General features: G+C 35.3%; 1 protein-coding gene across 3 annotated transcripts in view; it reads left to right on the top strand.

Annotated features, from left to right (window-relative positions):
• The window catches only part of DTNBP1 (dystrobrevin binding protein 1), a 187,768-nt gene that overhangs the window by 25,102 nt on the left and 141,631 nt on the right, over nucleotides 1-21,035 (top strand). For all 3 annotated transcript variants that reach the window (XM_069092444.1, XM_069092443.1, XM_069092441.1), the window contains exons 3-5: nucleotides 301-351; nucleotides 7,642-7,702; nucleotides 15,065-15,197. In XM_069092444.1, the coding sequence (XP_068948545.1) occupies nucleotides 301-351; nucleotides 7,642-7,702; nucleotides 15,065-15,197 (245 nt within the window). The remainder of the gene's footprint in view (nucleotides 1-300; nucleotides 352-7,641; nucleotides 7,703-15,064; nucleotides 15,198-21,035) is intronic.

The following is a 21,035-nucleotide window of genomic DNA, read 5'->3' as shown; positions in this document are numbered from 1 at the left end:
TGTGACTGGATTTCATTTCCAACCTGAAAAAGAAACACTTTAATCATACAGATTTTCTTTTGGTAACTGCAGTTCTAATGAAGTGTTTATTAGATACCCAAAACAATGTCTTTGGGAGGTAGTGACTTGTATACATTATACCAACTATACTATAATTTATTTCTCTTAAAATTTAGTGAAATTGCAGTTAGTGATTTTCAAATTTTAATTTCATGGATGGCCAAGCCAAAATTCTTGTACTTACAGTTATAGCATATATCAGAAAATGTAGTCTTGTTAATTAAATATTTATTTTGACAGGACCGTTCAGTATTTGCCAAAGTTCTCTGCTGGACTCGAGCTGCTCAGCAGGTAAATGTCATTTTTGACTGCAATGTTTTACCTTGAGCTATTTTTTAAAATTTTATATTTTATAGGTATGAGTCAGTAGTATTTGGTGAGTTAGATTAAAATAGAGCCGCCTACAACTATACATTAATTGGTCTTTTGAGAAACTTGTGACACTTTTTGGTACAAAGATTACTTTATTATTCTATTTAGGGAGGTCAAGATTATCTTTGTTAGTTAATATTTTATCTGGCATCTTTTGTTTTCTTATTGTAGCAAAAAAAATCCACTTTTATTATTTCTCAAAAGGTATAGTACTTGCAATGAAACTTAATTTTTTCCATGTACATCCTCTTTTACTGTTTTCTGTTGAAATCTTGAAATCCTGGATAACAAAGTATGTTTGTTCTTAGAAATGATTCAATGACATAGAACTAACCTGTTATGGAAAAAATCTAGGAAACAAATAGGAAAAGATTATTTTGTATTTTGTTTATAATTTGTACTTATTTTCCTGCTAACACCTATACTTATATATAAATTTCTCTCTTTAGGTATTTTATTAGATTTATTTTTGTGTTTTTAAGGGCTAGAAATTTTTCTTCTCTGGTATAAAGAATTTATTTTTATATTTGTTGTTGCATTGAGTAGGAGGTTTCAGAGATAATCCTATAAAAATTATAGTAAGAAGTCTTGGTGCTTAAAAGCAAAATTTTCAAATATTCAAGTCAAATCACCAAGCATTAAGTGCCTATTATGTGCAGGTACAAGAATACAGAATCACGGAACTTCAGAGTTATTAGAAAGAATTCCTTGTCTAGTGAAGAAAAGTGAAAAAATACCTGAGAAGTGGTATCCCAGCCTTGACTTGACCACAAACAGCATGGGAAATCCTTCTTAGGCACCATATTTTACTTTTAGACAAGTCTAATTCTTAGTACGTTTTTCCTTATATTGACAACCTAAGTTTTCTATTTACTATACTACAACAATCCTCAAATGTAAATTTTTAATATACTATGAACCCAAATTTCATATCTTTTTTTCCTTAGAGACATTGAATACTACGTAGCTGATCAGTACTTGGGATCACATGATTTCATCCATGTTGGCACTCTCCAGTAGTGCAGATCATAACCCAACCTGGTCTCCTCATCCTATGCAGCATTATATATTATTATATATATTTATATATTATATATACATTTCCATAAATCTTCCAAAGAAGATCTACCTAGTTTGTTAGAAGTATTACCCTAGTTCTTTTAATCATCAGTGGATTCCAATAAAATATTTGCACTATCACTCACACTTTTTTTAATAATGTATTTGTACTGATATCTTTTGTTCTTATATTCCATAGATTTCCTCCTTCTTCTCTACCTTCATAGAGAGTCATCCTTTATTACAAAGAATTTTATTTTTTGAAGGAGGGAGTAAAAAAAAAAATTAGGCAAAGCCAACAATGTTGGGGGAAAAAAAATCTGTTTTTATATGCAGTGTTCCACATCTGTAGACTCCTTCCCAACCTCTGCAAAGGTATAGGTGCACGTGTCTTCTCATAGTTCTTATTTGGAACCAAATATGTTTTTTTTTATGCTTTCTTAACATTCAGTTTCTGTTGTTTTGTAGATGTTGTTCTTCCTTGTTCTAGTTATTGTATATATTATTTTCCTGGCTCTACTTACTTCTCTTTCATCAGTATATGTAAATCTACCCATATTTCTATTAATTATGTGTTTTTTTTTTCTTATACCATAGTGATATTCCATTAAATTAATGTACATTTTGTTGTTTTTTTTTTTTACCTGTTCCCTAATCAGTGGATATCTCTTTTGTTTCCAGCTTTTTGCTGCCATGAAAAGTGCTGCTAATAAATATTTTAGTTTGGTTGGAACCTTTTAAAAAAAAAATTTTTTTTTGTCAGTGGCCTCCTTAGAGTATATGCCTAGCAATGGAATCCCAGAGTCAAAGATTGTGGACATTTTAGTCACTTTGCCTCATTTCAAATTGCTTTTTATGCTGGTTGTACCAATTCACAGCTCAACCACAATGCATCTTTTCAATCACTCTTAACATATGACTGGCTTGCCTCCTTCCAGTGATACTTGGCTGTGATCTTTTATACTCCTCATTTAATCAGAGATAGCATGCTGTAGTGGAAAGAACACTTGATATGAAGTAAGAAAACCTAGGCTCACATCCCAGTTCTACTTTTTACTTGTATGGCCTTGATCAAGTTATATTCTCTGAGGCTATTTTCTCATCAGTCAAATGAGGGAGTTGTATTAGAAAATTTCCAGGATTCTTTTTAGCTTCAAATCCTATGATCCAGAAATTGAAAATAACCAATAAAGATATTTTTTAAAAACTGAACTAACTTTTATTGAAACCTTGATATGTACAAATTAGCTTCAAAAAACTTGTTTTTAAGGATGACTTTCTAACAGACTCCTTTCTTCTACCTACCCTTTTAACTTATCCCCAACAGATATCTTCTTTTCATTCTTTATACTTCAGATAATATTTCTTATTGGGCTCTTGGAAAAATTAATACCATGAGCAGTTGACCATGAAATGTATATTTTACAAATTGTTCTCACTGTCTTCATAATTAGCTTCTTGGTAGGAGAAGTCATATGTATTTCCTTCCTTCTTGCTGGTGATACTTCAGCACATTTCCTCAATCTTAGAAACAGATCTAGCAAGCAGGGTTCTAGGCAGTGTTACTAGAAATCTCCTGCCCCTACTGGCATCACTTCCATTTGTGTGTCATAAGGAGGTGACCCAGAAAGCCAGAGACATGGGTTCATTAGTTAAATTAATTTCTGGTTACTTATGGTAACTGATATAAACTTTTGATTTCAACAGAAATAGTCTTTTGAAAAAAGACTGTTGAAAGCTTTTCACATTGTAATGTCTTCAAGATGTTAGTGTAGTAATGATCTTATCTTAATTTTTCTGCCATGAATATTACTTTGTCACAGGTTTATGTATGGACATATTATGGCCATACTTTAAAAAATGGTGTGAAAATAACTCTCTTACCCAGTCACCCTTAGCCTTTCAATTTTTGTATCTACTTCTCCTTTCCCATTCATGAGAAATTAACTGGATGTGAGCGAAGAGGACTACATATTTTTGAACCTGCTAAAATAATGGTCTTGTTGAGAGAAATAGAGATAATTCAAGGAAGAGCTGGTTAGGGGGAAAGAAGTTTGATTTTAGACTAGCTAAGTTTGGGCTGATTTAGTTCAGTAAATTTTTATTAAGGCCTTGTTGTATATAGATTACTATGTAGGACTGAGGGAGATATAAAACTCAGCTAAAGCATTCAATAGTGTTTACTGTCTAGTAGAGGGGGATGTGACATACTAATCATTGCCATATAAAATAATGCACGATGAACACATTGGACATGGCCAAAAAATGTTATTTTGTCCATATGCAGAAGAAAGGTTGTTACTGACTAGAGGAATCACTTCATGGGTGAGGTAGTATTTTGTTTGGCTTTTACAGATGAGTAGAGGTAAAGATGGAGAGGATCGACTAAAACAGCCTGGAAAAGGAAGCAAGTGAGGAAAGCTGCCTGCAGGTGCTACCCTATTCTAACTTCTCTTGTAGTTCTCCATAGTGTTTCCAATATTCCTCTCTCTTTTAGCCCTAGGCCTCAACCTTAGCCTCAGTGCTTATTAGCTGAATTGGATACCTACTAGTTGAAGTACTAAATCCTCTGATCTAAATTTAGGCCTTCTGAAGGAAGTTCCATCAACTCCCTTCCCTTAATCCTTAAAATTTCCCAACATTATGACCCATTCTCTTCTCCTTTTCTCTGGTAGCAGAGAAAGGTGTGCTATTCTTTTGTAAATTTAATCTGTCTACTTGTGCCAGACTTCCAGAGAAAGAAGTAGCTAAAAATTTAGGACTGAAGTTCGGGGCTAAGAGATGTGAATTTAGATATAAATGTGATATTTTAAACCTTTTCACTTAAAAGATGGTGTTAGAGACATTGGTTTCAGCTCAGGCAGCACCTCATGGGAATATCTTCACTTTGAGGAACAATCCTGTGTCACGGGTATGAGAAGCATGCTCACTCTAAACAAAGAACAATGATCATTGTGAAGCCAGGAGAGTTCTCATTACATTTATTCTACATTCCTAGTGAAGGGGTATCTCCCGAATGGAGAGTATACTTGCTCAGACAAAGGCTAGTCTTTTTATGCTGTTCCCAATTTGAATAAAACACTGTTCAAGGCTTTTCACATTGTAATGTGTTCATGATGTTAGTGTAGTAATGTTCTTATCTTAATGGACATATTATGTTGCTCTCCATTGGCTAGCTACAATTTCCTAAGCTCCCCACTTCATGTTCTCCTCCCTGGTAGGTTCCCCCCAAAACAGTGAGTTAAGCATGTACAAGCTTCTGACCTTTTATCAGAAGCCTGGTTCTGCTCTCTGATTAGAACCGATCACCTCTGACTTAACATTCTGCCATCACTCAAAGCTGAGAGGGGCTTTAATCCTGTGGAAACAGAATTCTTTCCTTTGTTTCTCACAAGAGTGTGATCCTCAACCTTGCAGATTCAGAAACTTGATTCTTTTAGGTCCCCCAGGAATGATCAGACTTTAGGAAAAAACTAAAGAACCTCAGAAGAGGCTGATTTGTAATTGAGAATCCTGTTTATAAGTTTATTATAAGATCTACCTGAGGACTGGCATTGGACCTCTATTTGAGGTGCTTGATTCTGATTTAAGTTTATTCAAGAAACCAAATTTTAGCTTCAGAAGGTTGCTTCATAGATTTTTGAGTCAGAGGATCAAGATTATCTTAAGACATTGTAATGCTAGAGCAAATTAATTGCTGTTATCCATTCTAGAAAAAAAATTTGCTTAAAAATTGCTTGCGTTTGTTCACAATGGATCACAGAGCTTGAAACTGAAAAATTCTTGCTCTTCAGCTTGCCTCTTTCAAGACTCCATGCAGACTGCTATCCTTCTGTTTTGACAAATTATCTTGAACATGTTACAATTAATTATATCACAGTTTATCATAGTTTTTTTATGGAAACTTGGGAATCATCCTAGTCCCTTGCTGACATTTGGAAGACACTAAAATCTTAGCAGCAGCATATTTTACATGAACCTCTCTTAGGGTGGGATACTAGTACAGTGGGCTAACCTCATCCATTTTATGCTGATTTTATTTTGCCTTTAATTTCTTTTTTTTGTTTGTTTTTTTAAGCAATCGGGGTTAAGTAACTTGCTCAAGGTTTCTGGGTAGGTGCTAAGTGTCTGAGCCCGGGATTCAATCTCCAGGTCGTTCCGACACTGGAGCCAGTGCTCTTACTCGCTGTGTTACCTGGCCGCCCCTGCCTTTAATTTCCAAAGGTGACTTTTTCTGACTTTGTTTCTGTGTTTGGAGCTGGTGTCCTCTTGTGCAGTAACTTAGAAGATGAGAAGCTCTCTGATCAGGACCACTTGCAGAGTGGAAAGAGCGCTGGACTTGAAGTTAGGAAGCCCCAGGCTCCAATTCTGCCTTTGTCACTTAATAGCTACTCTCTTTGAGCCTTACTTTGCTTATCTACAAGATGGAGCTAAAATGAGGTTGAAGCCGTCTCTCCATGTTGTCCTGAGGCTCCAGTGAGAGAAAGCACATAAAGCAGTTTGAAAACTGAAGTGTTATGTAAATGGAAGCTGTTCTCATTAGTTGTGGCAGAGTGGGGGGGGAGGGGAAGGTTAGGGAGGGAGGGGGGAGAACTAGAAGAGAAAGAGTTCTCTTTCATTCCAAAGAATAACCCTTTTAAGGTATGGTAAAAGGCAGAGGAAAGACTGTGAGAGTATACAGCTGAAAGGACCTCATTAGTGCTGAAGAAGATGTAGAAAATAGGGAGCAACTGAAGGATTTTGACCAGAGGAGTAACATAACTAAAGCCTAGTTCAGTGAAAAGAATGCTGGATTTTGATTCAGAGGACCTGGCCCCAAGTCCTGACTTTTACTTATATGTACTTAATACATATGTGACTTTGGACAAGTCACTTCTTTGTGAGTGAGGTGAGGGAGTGGGATTGGATGACCTTTAAAAGTCCCTTCCAGCTAATCATATGTATATATAGAAGCTTAATCTCACATTTCAATGACATGGTTTAGACAAGGTAGAGAGTAGAGGTAAGAAGACTGATTAAGAGCCTTTTTTAAAAAAAATGGTCTGGGCTGCTAGTAATGAAGACTCATACAACAAGAAAGCCAGTGGAAAAAAGAAGGAAGGACCTGGGTAAAAGAGATAATTGAGGTGACTTAGCAACTGGATGTAGGAAGTTAAGGAAATGGAAGAGTTAAAAATAACATAAATATTGGTGCCAGGTACAGAAATAGTGAAGTCAGAAAGAAGAGCAAGTTTTGGGAGAAAGGTTTTTGAACATTACGGGTTTCAGATGCCAGTGGAACAGCCACATACTATAGACTCCTTACAAATGAGGATTCTACTCTACCATCATGACATTGCCTGAATGAGTTATAACGCTTAGGGCTCCTTTAAGATGTGCCCACAATTTCTACACCAAAGTAAAATCTAGAGTTTTCATTTCAATTTTAATCAGATAAGTATAGTCAACAAATACTTATTAAGTGTCTAGAGGGTTGTATTGGGATTTGCAGATTCATGTAGCTACAATCTCTTCTACTAATACTAATAATATTAATAACAATCATAGCATTATATAGCACTTGGAGATTTGCAAGATACTTTATACTAGTTATCTCATTTCATCCTCACAGTAACTCTGTGAGGTAGTTTGCCATCATTGTTTCTATATTTTATAGATGAGGAAATTGAGGCAGATAGAGATTAAATACCTCGGGTTATATAGTTGGTAAGTAGCTGAGGTAGGATTCAAATTTAGTTCCTACTGACTCCCAAGTCCAGTGTTCTAAATACTCTACCACTAGTTGCTTTAAAGCTATGCAGTGTAATTAACTATCCAGTTTATGAATTATCTCAAAGTTCTCTAAACTTTTTTAAAGTTTCCTTAGAGTACCTGAGATTAAGTGACAATTGACAACTTTATACTTTGCCTTAAATCTGTAGATCTGAATATATTCTGTCTGCATTATCCAGGTTGGTATTATCTTACATTTCAAATGTCAAAAAATTCTTTAGCTCCCTGCTACTTTCAGAGAGTATACATCTACCCTGAAAAAGATGTTGCTAATTTAGATCTCTGCATAGTTGGTCAAGGCATTTATGCAATTGTGTTCTACTTTTAAAACTTTTAAAAATACATATGTATCTTTAATAATAATTGTTTTCTTTTTAGATATGAAGATACATGGGCTGCCCTTCATAAAAGAGCAAAGGAATGTGCAAGTGCTGGAGAGGTAGAGAATTATTTGTTGTGGTTTTTTTTTAGCCTATAAGTGATGAACTTACTTAAATGCAGAATGCTTCCACTCAAATGCCTTGCATAGAATTTCTGAAGTGGAATTTAATAACTTGTCTGAACAAAGTTATTTCCAAAGTCTCTCTGGGATGTAGACTTATTTCTTGTGGCTTAAAGAATTTTTATTTTTTCCTCAAGGTTCCAGAAAAGTATTTGGTTTAATCTAGATACGGTATCTGTGACAGTCTGGTCCAGCATTATGTGTAAACTTAATAATTGTCATTGATTTGGACCTGCCAATTCAGAATTTATTTTAATTTGGACTCTGAAGTTTAGCTTTGCTCGCTTTTTACAAAAGTGTGTTTAAGTGAATGGAAAGTGAACAGTGTAATCAAAGGGATCATATCCAACTTACTTGAAAGAATTTTCAAGCACTTTAGAAACATTTACATATGATTCACTTAATTACAAATGATTCTTTAAAGTCAGTTTCTAAGATTCTATACTTACTGTCTTTGCTAACCTAATTAATGTACCTGAAAGTATAAGATTTCTTTTTGTAAAAAAAAAAATCTATGACTGTTCTCTAATTTAGACTGCTTATCCCCACAGTCCGAATTAGTGAACTTAAATTTAGTTGCAACCTTCTATTTGATTTCCTCATAGATATTTATGGTGAGAAAAGATGATAAGTATTAGTGATAAAATGTATTATCTTTCAATTGCATATACTGTCCATGTTTAATCAAAATTGCCAAAGCACTGCTTAAATTACTTTAAAAAATATCATAGCCCATACCCAAATTAAAATGTTCTTTGTGACTTATTGCTGTTATTTTAATTATCTCAGGAGGATCCAGTGTATTATACCCGAAGGTGGTGGTTCCATCAGAATCAAAGAATTTTAGAGCTAAAGGGGACTTTTGGTGATACATGTCTGGGCTAATCTTGTTATTTTACAGAAATAGAATTATTTATTTCATGGTTAGATACTACTCTCAAATTTTGTAGCATTTAACTAAGGATTTCACCCTTTGGAAAATGGATGTTTAGTAGAGATTTCTAGAAATATGTCAGTGTGTTTTAACAAATAATATTTTTATATGTAACATGGCTCTTTGAAGAGTAATTTTTCCAAATGCTATGTAAGGATTACATAAACTAAAACGTGTTAGGAAGAAATACAGTTCAGCTCCCTACCACAGCTCCAAAGAAATCTGGAAAATGTACTAGACCAAATCTTGATCTGGAAATCTTAGGAAAAAAAATCAATGAAGTCATTTTTCTGGCATAGGTTCTCATTGAGATACCATTTACAAACATTGGGGATAGTGTCTGGCCAGGAAGAAGCCTTGAAGAGCATGCCAGCACAGGGGGAAGCTATTCATCAGAGCAAAAAGGTTCCAAATCCAGCACAGAGAGGCCTGAACTTGTTCAGGGTGTAAGAATAGCTGTCAGCTGGAAGACCTGTTACTCACTACCCAGTTCTGTGTAACAGATCCAGGGAGGACTGAGGCAGGACCTGCACCTCGGGGTTGTGTTATAGGGTAAGAATGGTCACAGATCTTAAACTGAGTACTGAGCGAGGAGCCTCTTTGGAAGCAAGCAGCTGTCGTGTAAATTTGATGCAGGGAGTATAGCAGAGCTTTGGGGGGGGGGGGGGGGAGGCTCCATTCTAGCTTCCAATCAACACTGAAGATTAAAGTGCAATAACAAAGGAAGGAATCCCAAACCATAGGGGAACCTGCATTTCTGAGCAGAGCATCCAGTATTAATTTAGTGGATCTCCAGCTAGGGGCAAGAACATAGGTGTGTTGCTTAGACCCAAACCCAGCTCAAGAACTTAGCTCAGAACACAAGGGAATTAACCAGACTTTGTTCTCGATCAGACCACTTCAGGAGCAGTGAAAATTTCAGGTCCCCAGCCTGAGCTGTCCATGAGACACTCAGGTAATACTAGATTCAATACTTCAAGAAAATACCAGATATTCTTTTCAGAAGTGTGAAGAGTATGACCCTGGGACTAGAAAAATGAACAATAACAAAAAAAATCCCACCATAAAAATCTTTTTTTGTGATGGAGGACGCTCAACCAGAAGAAGAAAATTACTCCAAAATGTCTACAAGAAAAGCTTCAGAGAAAAATACAGCTTAGATACAAGTTCGACTAGAATTCCTAGAAGAGGTGAAGCAAAAAAAAAAATATTTTTAAGAGTTTAATTTATTTTTTAATGTGAAATGGGAGCACTAGAAGAAAAAATTCAAAAAGAAATAGGGACATGGAAGAAAGAAATGAAAAGGGAATTAACTTGGCAGAAGAGGTATAAAACTTTCCTCATCACTTAGCACAGAGCCCCAGCACTAGCATAAAGTACGTGATTAATAAATGTTAGTTGACTGATCCAACACTCTGAAAATGAGAATGGATCAAATAGAAGCCAATAATTTCAAGAGATAACAAGATATAGTAAACCAAGTCCAAAAACTTAGAAATAAAAGTAAATTAAGATACCTCATAGCAAAAATAACTGACCTGAAAAACAGATTGAGAAGAGATAATTTAAGAATCACTGGACTCTTTGAAAGTCATGACAAAAAATAAGCCTAGACATAATTTTTCAAAAAATTCAAAAAAAACCCCACTACAAAGATTGCTTAGAACCAGATGGAAAATGGAAATGAAAGAATTCACCAGTAACCTCTGGAACAAAACCATAAAATGAAATCTCTCAGGAACATTATAGTGAAAATCTTCAAGGTCAAAGAAAAAATATTGCCGTTAGTCAGAAAGTAAGAATTCAAGTACCAAGGAACCACCATCAGGATCAGACAAAATTTAGAATTGAGAATTTGGAATATAACATTTCAGAAGGCAAAGGATATAGGCTTACAACAAAGAATAATTTACCCAGCAAAATTGATTTATAATCTTACAGGAGGAAAAATGTATCTTTAAAGAAATAAAGGACTTTCAAGAATTCCTGAGGAAAAGACCAAAGCTGCATGGAAACTTTGAAGTGCAAACACAGGAACAAAGAGAAACATAAAAAGATAAAATGTGAATGAGCAATTATAAGGGAACAAACAAGAATGAAATGGTGATTCTAATATGGAAAGATGATACATATGTCCTCCTGAATCCCATCATCATCAGGGGTCATAGAGGAATTTCAGTTAGACAAGGCCTGGAGCAGTTCTATTATATCTTGATGATCTTGAGAAATGAATGGAAAGAGAGAGAAAGACGAATATGCTAGAGGCTGAGGACAGGGGAGGAGAGTCAGGGAAAGGAAATTTAAGGAAAATTATCTCACATTATCACATTGTACAGGTTGATATCTACACAAACAAGGTGGGGAAGGGGTGGGATGGGGAGCTGTTGACACTTGAATGTCATTCTCATCTGAACTGGTGAAAAAAAGGAAGAACACAAACACAGTTTGGTACAGTAACACATTTCATTCAACAAGGAAATAGGAGGGAAAGGAGAGAAGGGAGAATTTGAGGGAGGTTAGATTAAGGGAATGATTATTCCTAAATACAACAAACTCAATATTTAATAATTAAAATATTTATAGCTTTAGGGCGGCTAGGTGGTGCAGTGAATAGAGCATCGGCCCTGGAGTCAGGAGGACCTGAGTTCAAATCCGTCCTCAGAAGATTGACACATTTACTAGCTGTGTGACTTTGGGCAAGTCACTTAACCTCAATTGCCCTCCAAAAAAAAAAAAGGCAAAAAAATAGAGCTTTTTTGAGGTGGCAAAGAATGAGAATATGAGGGACTACCCACAAATTGAGGAATTGACGTACAAATTATGATATATAAATATAATGGAATATTATTGTGCTGAACTCTTTATCAGTGTAATTACCCCTTTGATTTCAGAGGACTAATGATGAAACAGGCTACGCATCACAGAGGTGAAGGACTCAGAATGAGATAGATCTTTTTTGGACATGGTCAATGTAGAAAATTGTTTTGATTGACTATACATATTTGTAATGAGTTTTGTTTTCTTGTGTTCTAAATTGGTAGTGATGGTGGCCAGGGCGAGGAGAGGATGGCAGAGTGAGAAGGTAGATTTGGGCTGATAAAAACACAATAAACTACTTTGAAAAAATTGTTCATCTAAGAGATTTTGCTTCTCAAATGAGTAGCCAGCTTTATTCTAAGGCCTTAGCAGCCTAAAGAAGAGGCATTGTGGTACAATGGAGAGAGGGTTAGATTTGGTGTTAGAGGACCTAGGTTCAAACCCAGCTCTGCTGCTTAACATCTCTCTGATCTCGAGCTATTCGCTTAAGATCTCTGGTACCAGATTTCTAGATCTGCAAAATGAAGCATGGATCATTTCTAAGGTTCCTTCCAGCTCTAAATTCATGAACGTGTTATGCTTAAGCAGAATCTGGTGCCTGTGCTAAAAGTCTGGAAAGTTATCAGCTCATCAGAAAATATCATTGTGAGTTAAGAAACTTCCTAGGATAGGACATGACAATGTGTCTTTGGAATATGTCAGTTTAAGCCTTTTTCAATTTTACTTGCACATGGTAAACATGTTTCCAAAAAGTTTTGTGTAAAACATAGTTTCATAAATTCAGCTGTTTTCTAAATGAACTAGGAGAGCAGTTCACTGTTGTGGTTTTTGTTGTTGTTGCTAGTGTTTTATTTTCTGTTTTTTTTTATTTTCTTAATTTATTTACTTTTAGTTTACAACATTCATTTCCATAACCCCTTGAGTTTCAAATTTTCTTCCCCTCCTTCTCCCCTCCGCCCCATAGCGACGTGCAATCAAATATAGGATTCTACAGATCTTTTCACAATTAAACATTAGTCAGGTTGTTAAGAAGGATTGTAACCAATGGAGTGAACAGCGAGAAAGAAGAAACAAAACAAACAAAAAAAGAGAGCAGGTAGTTTGCTTCAGTCTGCATTCAGACTCTGTAATTCTTTGTCTGGATGTGGATATCCCTTTCCATCATGAGTCTTTTGGAATTGTATTATAACCTTGCATTGCTGAGAGGAGTCCATTCTATCAAAGGTAGTCATCACACATTCGATGTGTCTGTAATTGTGAACAAAGTTCTCCTGCTTTTGCTGTTCTCACTCAGCATCAGTTTATATAAGTCTCTCCAGGTGATTATGCTCCTCGTTTCTTATAGCACAGTAGTATTCCATTACATTCATATACCACAACTTGTTCAGCCATTCCCCAGTTGATGGGCATCCCCTTGATTTCCAGTTCTTTGCCACCATAAAAAGATCTGCTATAAAGATTTCGTACATATGGGTCCTTTTCCTACTTCTATGATCTCTTTGGGATACAGCCCTAGAAGTGGTGTTGCTGGGTCAAAGGGTATGCACTTATTTACAGCCCTTAGGGCATAGTTCCAGATTGCTCTCCAGAATGATTGCATCAGTCCACAACTCCACCCAAAATGCCTTAGTGTTCCAATTTTTCTGCAACCTCTCCAGCATTTATCATTTTCTTGTTTTGTCATCTTACTCAATCTGACTGGTGAGATGTGGTACCTCAGAGTTGTTTTGATTTGTATTTCTCTAATCAGTAGTAATTTAGAGTATTTTTTCATATGCTTATAGATATCTTTAATTTCTTCCTCTGAAAACTGCCTGTTCATATCCTTTGACCATTTATTAATTGGGGAATGACTTGCATTCTTTTTTTTTTTTTTTAAGCAATCGGGGTTAAGTAACTTGCTCAGGGTTACACAGCCAGTTATTTCTGGGTGTGGTGTTGAGTGTCTGAGCCTGGGATTTGATCTCCAGGTCTCCAGGTCATCCTGACACAGGAGCCGGTGCTCTTACTCGCTGTGCTACCTGGCCGCCCCTAAATTTTTTTTTTTTAAGCAATTGGGGTTAAGTAACTTGCTCAAGGTTACACGGCCAGGTGTTTCTGGGTGGGTGCTAAGTGTCTGAGCCCGGGATTCGATCTCCAGGTCATCCTGACACTGGAGCCGGTGCTCCTACTCGCTTTGCTACCTGGCCGCCTCTTGACTTGCATTCTTATAGATTTGACTGTTCTCTGTATATTTTAGAAATGAGGCCTTCATCAGAGACACTAGTTGTAAAAATTCCCAATTTTCCACTTCCCTTTTAATCTTGGTTACATTGGCTTTATTTGTACAGAAACTTTTCAATTTAATGTAATCAAAATTATCCATTTTGCATTTCATAATGCTCTCTTGTTTGATCATAAAATCTTCCCTTTTCCATAAATCTGAGAGGTGAACTATTTTTTGCTCTCCCAAATTGCTTACAGTATCAGCCTTTATATTTAGATTGTGAACCCATTTAGACTTTATTTTGGTATACAGCGGAAGATATTGGTTGATGCCCAGTTTCTGCCATACTGTTTTCCAGTTTTCCCAGCAGTTTTTGTCAAATAGTGAGTTCTTATCCCCAAAACTGGGGTCTTTGGGTTTATCAAACAGTAGATTACAATAGTCATTTACTGCTGTGTCTCATGTACCTAATCAATTCCACTGATCCACTACTCTGTTCCTCAGCCAGTACCAAGTAGTTTTGATGACTATTGCTTTATAATACAGATTAAAATCTGGTATGGCTAGGCCACCTTCTCTAGCATTTCTTTTGATATGCTGGACCTTTTATTCTTCCAAATGAATTTTGTTACGATTTTTTCTAGCTCTATAAAATAATTATTGGTGGCTTGATTGGTATGGCACTAAATATGTAAATTCATTTAGGTAAAATTATCATTTTTATTACATTAGCTCAACCTAGCCACGAGCAACTGTTATTTTTTCAATTATTTAGATCTGACATTATTTGTGTGAAAAGTGTTTTGTAGTTGTAATCATATAGGTCCTGGGTTTGTTTTGACAGGTAGATTCCCAAATATTTTATAATGTCTACAGTAACTTTAAGTGGAATTTCTCTTTCTATCTCTTGGATTTCGCTAGAAATCTAGAGGAATGCCAAGGATTTATGTGGGTTTATTTTTTGTCCCGCAACTTTGCCAAATTTAGTTAGCAGTTCACTGTCTAAGGAAAAAAAAAACCCTTTTGGGGAGAGGATAAACTTGGATATTCAAATATATGGTTTGCTTGAGGTAGGGTACATTTGAAGCAATTTCTAGGTCCACCCCTTAGATTTCTCTTCTCTTGATTGAACTTCTTTGGAATAAGCAGTAATTTGAGGTTTCCTGCACTGCCTATTAAAAACAATCACTTCAACAAAAGAGAATTACATCAGTTTCTTTCTGAGCAAGATGTTTTCAACAGTTAGTGTAAAGACAGTCACATGGATAAAACCTTTTCTATGGAAACTATTGTTTTTTAATAGTTAAAATCTGTGATATGCTATGTCTCTCATATATTGCAGCAAGTGGATACTGAAGTGGTGATGCTTTCAGTACACTGGGAGAAAAAGAGGACAAGTTTAATAGAATTACAAGAACAGCTCCAACAGATTCCAGGATTGTTAGCAGATCTAGAATCCATGACTGCAAATTTGAGTAAGTTTTCTGTTTTTCTACATATTCCTTGCAGGAACCAAAATGATCAAAGCAGAAACCTGATTGAATTTCAGTAGTCTTTTGGAATATGGTAGAACCTTGATTAAATAGGATGCTTCAGCAATCAAATGTTCTAATTTAAATTTTTATTTAGCATGAATTCAGCAGAAAAATCTTTATTTCAACATTTGTTGAAAATATCTTCAAAATACAGCAGTATGCTTTGTCTGAAATCAGTACAACAAAAATAATTTACTCTTTCTTTCATGATAAAAGGCTCTTGTACTACCTCAGGATTGTCATGATAAATATCGTTTAATATTATAGTGATACAATGTTGATGTAGCATAATAGTTTATATGTAGAAAATGGGATTGAATGTATGCTCATCCTAAGATATATCCAGAAAGTTGTTTCTTTTTTTTAAATCCTTATTCAGAATTTGTTTTCTTGTAATCAGCTTTTTTTTTTCTCATAATAAGAGTAGTAGAGAAAAATTTTGGTCAACTGAGGGTTCTATCTCTAATTGGGCTCCAATAAATCAGGGTTCATTGCATCACGGTATAAAAATAATATGTTCTTAAGGAAACTATAAGGTAACTTAACCTATCTCTAGCTCCAGACATATATATCTATACCTATATATTTATATCTCTGTGAGTTAAATTTGATCATATCCTGTCCATATTTTTCTCTAGCTGTTAAGAAAATTATTTTCATATTTAACATAGCCAAATCTTCACACATTTTTAGGATCATACTGATTTCTTCAAGAATTGAAATTTAGAGTAGCTAGCTAGTTGCTGATTATGTTTGTAATATTGGCGGCATGAATGGAAAAGTAAGAGTCACTATCTTGTTAAATTCATTTTACGCTTTTAAAGAAAACTGCATTTAAGAGAAGTTCACAGATTCCTATAGCCTTCTTTGTTGTTTGTTGATAATTATGTTCGTAATAAAAATCCAATTTCATTTCAAAAGAGAAGGAAAAAGGTTATTTATGCAAGAGAACACTTTTCAGTTAATGTGACCAAAAAACTGTTAGATAGAGTATAAAAATAGATTATCTTCAGTCTAGTACCCTAGAATCTACTCTCCTTGATTTATATACTATTTCCTTATTTTTTAAAAAGGGAATTCAGGCATGAAGGTAATTTGATAAGTCATTAAATGGTCTTTTAAATAGAAATGCTTCTTATTAGAGAATATGATTTTCTTTCCTTTGGTGAAAGGTTGTATTTCTTCTTTCCTTAAACTCCAAGTCAGCAAGCTTTCAGTTCATTGGAATACTCTATGGTCTATATAACAAATAAGGATATTTTCATTACAGTTGTATTTAGTCATAGCATGTGTGGATTGCATCCAAGATGAACTAGTAGCAAATTGAGCCTTACTGTACTAGGATTCTTTTATTTTTTGGATGAGATTTGAAAGGTTGAAGTTCATGTTGAATCATGTTGAAGTTCATTGGAGAACTTTAAATTTAGTGTACTACTTGCAAAGAGTTTAAAAATACATTCTAGAATGGTTTTTATATTACTTCTCATTTCTTAAGAATGAGAAAGCAAAACAAAAAATATTTTTTTTTACAGATGATAAGCCCAAGACCTTGAGAAGTTAAACAATTCCCCCCAGGTCCCATAAATAAGCATCAGAGGTGGAATTTGAACTGTGGTCCTCTACTCCAAAGTCAGTGTTCTCCCTAATCTCAGAAAGGTTAAAATGACTTTTCTAGGTCGAAATTCCAGTAAATGTTTGAGGCAGAATTTCTAGGTATGCCACACTCTAAGTCCAGTGCTCTATCCACTAGATCATGTTAAACCTCGGATACTATTAGGAAATACTCTTATGATCAAAGTATATCACTTCTGCCTTAAATTTGTTATATTCTCTAGTCCGTGGTAGGCATTTCTTGGTGAACCAATTTCATTTCCTTAAAAAAAAAAACCCCAACTTAATGTCCTTTTGGTTTAGGTTGATATTATTACTACTACTACTAACTTGACTTTACTTATTGGCATTTTAAATTGCTGCCACTTTTGGTTATTAAAATAATCTATTAATATTACTTGAATATTATCTTATACTTACCAGTAAGGAACTGCTTTTCATTTATCTATGGCAGGTAAAAATAAGTACCTTAAAAGATGCATAATTTAATTTAGAAATAGCTAATAGGGACTCTGTGTGACTTTGTCAATGGGGTTTTCTTGACAAAGATACTGGAGTGGTTTTTCATTTCCTTCTCCAGTGTGTCCCCATTTTACAGATGAGGAATTGAGGCAAATATGGATTAAGTGATTTACCCAGGGTCACATAACTGGATTTGAACTCAGGTCTTCCTTGACTCCAGGTCCGGTGGTGTATCTGCTGTACCACCTAGCTACTCCTATAAAATAAATGCCTTGTGAAAAAAGAACAAAAACTAAAACTCTTGAATGCAAACAAAATAGCTCAGTGTAAATTTACATCAAAAAGCTCATCTTTTTTGTTGCTTCTTGTTTCTCCTGATTCCCACTTTGTTAATGTTCCTGTGCTTTTGTTTTGCTCTTTTTTTTAAAGGCCACAAGATATCTTCAGCTTTCATCCTATAAGTATTAATGTAATTATTTTATTCATTTTTCTTTTTTAACCAAGTTTAGGGTGACTAGACAGTAGGCTCTAGAATCAAGAAATTAAATTTCTGAGATGGGCAGAACTGAAATGTACCTCTCAGCATCTTTTACCCATAATTGCATTCCTGATCAGTCTAATCTTATTGTAAACTAGTTTTTTGTGCTGTCACAGTTACTGACATCTTTATTCCACTATGAATTGCCTTACTGTTGAAGAGGATTCTGGGCAAGAAGTATAGAGGACATATCTTTAGAAGAAAGTGTCTCCTAAATTCTGGTTGCAGCAGAAATGACAGTGAATTTAGGCAGCCTGAACTTGGAACTTGTCTGGTCCAATACAAATCTTCCATCTAGTTGTCTCCAGCAGCAAGTGCCTAAAAAGAAGCAGCATTAAGAGCATCCCTTGGAGGCTAAGAGGAAGCCAGTGGGGGTGGGGACAGGGGAATGGAATGTATTCTTGAAGAATTATTATTAACTTTATCTGGAAAGGGAAAAAAGTGAAAGCTCTACTTTGTTTTAAGAGTCATAGTTCAAGCTAACACCTTTCATTCACTTAGAGATTTTATTAAGGAAAGGTGAAGAAAACCATATGGGGCAACATGAATTCCCCTTTAATGGGATTTTTTTTTTACCCACTAGCATGCCTTTTCCTGCAGAATCCAAGTGATAAAACTTAAAAGAAAAAATTATTCAATTTTTTGCTTTTAGAGTCTTCTCTTGACTGTGAGTGGGCAATTTCACATTTTATTAACTTGGGAAGCTAATGCTTTTTCCATTCTGTTCAATTAGATCTCTGAGGTGCTTTATAGCTCTAAAATTCAGTAGTCAACAGTATTCTTCAGCTAGTATCTAATAGAAAGGTCTTCTGAGAACTTCTTTCATATGTTGTTGAACTATAAAGAATAGGTATAGGTATCCCAAATTCTATCCAAAAAAAGAAGTCAGGAAGTGATTATATAAATGGAAGTCAATCAACAAGTATTTATTGAATGCTTACCTATGTATTTAAAACTCTAGTAGGCATTGTGGAAAATCGGCAAGAAATCTAAGATATGGTCTCTACCATCAAGGATCTTCCCCTAAGTCTTTACTGTTTATTTGGGAATGTAGTAGTAAAATTAATTTAACAGTTTTTTAAAGATCCAACATTTTTGAAAGACCCTTTGTTAGACCCAAGGGGGGAATTAAAAAAAAGAAAAGAATAAAATCTCCTTTATTCATGATACTTTGATTTAGGAGGGGAAATGGCACATACAAAAATAACTAATGCAATGAAGTTAAAGAAATTATGGAGTTAAAGAGATTTCTTTTTAAAAGGACAAAAATAATAGGGAATTGATAACCAAAAAATGATACAGGGAGATAGTAAGAGAGGATTTTGCTGTCTTCATGAAGTCATTTCACCTCTCAGATGAGCTATATCCTAGCACTGAAAGAACTGGCCAGTGTTTAGTGAATCACATTCAGTGGTCTTTGAAAGACTGGAATAGGAGAAGCTCTTCAGGATAAGATCCAGAAGGGCAAAGGTTGTCAAACTTTTGTCAGGTTGTCAAAAAAGGGAAGAGAATGGAATCGAGAAACTATAGGCAAGTGAGCCTCACATTGATTCCCTATAAAATTCTAGACCATATTAAAGAGACAGATAATGAGCATCTAGAAAAGGATTTGGAGGTTACCAAGAAAAGTTTCCCCAGGCTTATTATATGTTGTAGATATTTTCTACCTAAATTTTAGCAAAGTCTTTGTTAATATCTCTCCTCTTATTCTTGTAGAGTATATCTGGAGTATTGTACAAGTTCTTGTCATCACATTTTAGGAAGCACATTGATAAGATGGAAACTGTTCAGAGGAGGGTAACCAGAATTATGAAGGGCTGATTGTGACTGTAAATTTGCTGGTGCTGGCATAGTTCTCAATCACAAAATATGATAGATTCTCCATAGAGAAGACAGAAGCAAAACATTTATTCAGACACCAGAAAATCGAATTCATCATAGCAACAAAGAGGTTAATATACCATAGCACAGCAGGGAACCACACCATCTTTTAGTCTGATGATGAACGCTCACAAGCCTAGCTGTCACAGCAGGGGGCAAACACTCACAATGCCTACCTAATCTTCTTGGGTGGTGTCATCTTCTCCCTCCAGCTCTAACTGCTCTGACTTCCAGCTTCCTGAGGGTTATGCTTTACCCTTCAGCAAACCCCTCTCACCACAGACTTCATGTGATTACATTTGGCTTATTAGGGGTCAGGGAAAATCTTCAAATTCCCATTACCATTACAGGCCTCAAGATCATTTAATATAAAGATAAGTTAAAGGAATTGACTTACCCTGGAAAAGAGAGGACCTGAAGAGGTGATAGAGAAGAAACGTGATAATTGTATTTACTTTGAAAGGCTAGGACATAGAAGAGGAATTCAGCTTGTTTTGCCCAGCCCAAAGGAGTAAATTTAGGAGCAGTGACTAGAAATTGCAAAGAGGCAAATTAGGCTTGATATTAAAACAAAACTTTCCTAATGATTTGACTTATCCAAAAAATAAAATAGGTTAGGAGACAGTAGTAGGTTACTCTTTATAGTAAGTTTTCAATAAAAAATTGTATGACCACTTATGAGGTGTGTTATAGGGAGGATTTTCATTCAGGTATGGTTTGGACTCCATGGTCTGATGTCCTTTTTCAACTAGGCTTGGTGACTTCTATAAGCAGAAGAGAACATATTTTGGGGTTTATGGGGGAGAGAAAGGAAAGCTTCAAGGAGGAAATGGTAGGAAGCCTAGACCAATGGGTAGGAATCAGACAGGGGGAGTAAGTGAGGACACTCCCAGTAAAGGAAACAGAGTAAATGAAGACTTAGAGGTAGAAAACCAGGAAACATGTGGGAAACAGCAATGTTGATGATAATCCATTCATGTCTGTTCATCCTATGCAACCTTACTCTGTTCTACCCAATATTAAAAGAGGAACTTGAACTCTTAATAGTTACTTCTCCAAGTCTGGAGACAATTGGAACGTGTGGCAGGTTCCCTATCACCTCATGGATTAAATATAAAATTCACTATTTGGCATTCAGAACCCTTCATTACCTGCTCATCCCCCTTTACACTTCCAGTCTTATGCTTAAGACTGCACACATACTCTTCAGTCCAGAGACACTGGTCTCCTTGCTGTTCCACAAACAAGATACCCTATTTACCCATTCTAGGAATGTTTGCTGTATG

The sequence above is a fragment of the Petaurus breviceps genome, unplaced genomic scaffold, assembly GCF_028583685.1.
Source record: "Petaurus breviceps papuanus isolate PSGF00001 unplaced genomic scaffold, PetGlider_PUasm1.0 190, whole genome shotgun sequence".
Lineage (NCBI taxonomy): Eukaryota > Metazoa > Chordata > Mammalia > Diprotodontia > Petauridae > Petaurus > Petaurus breviceps.
Note: the sequence above shows the minus strand (reverse complement) of the source record. Positions and strands in the feature narration are given on the sequence as shown.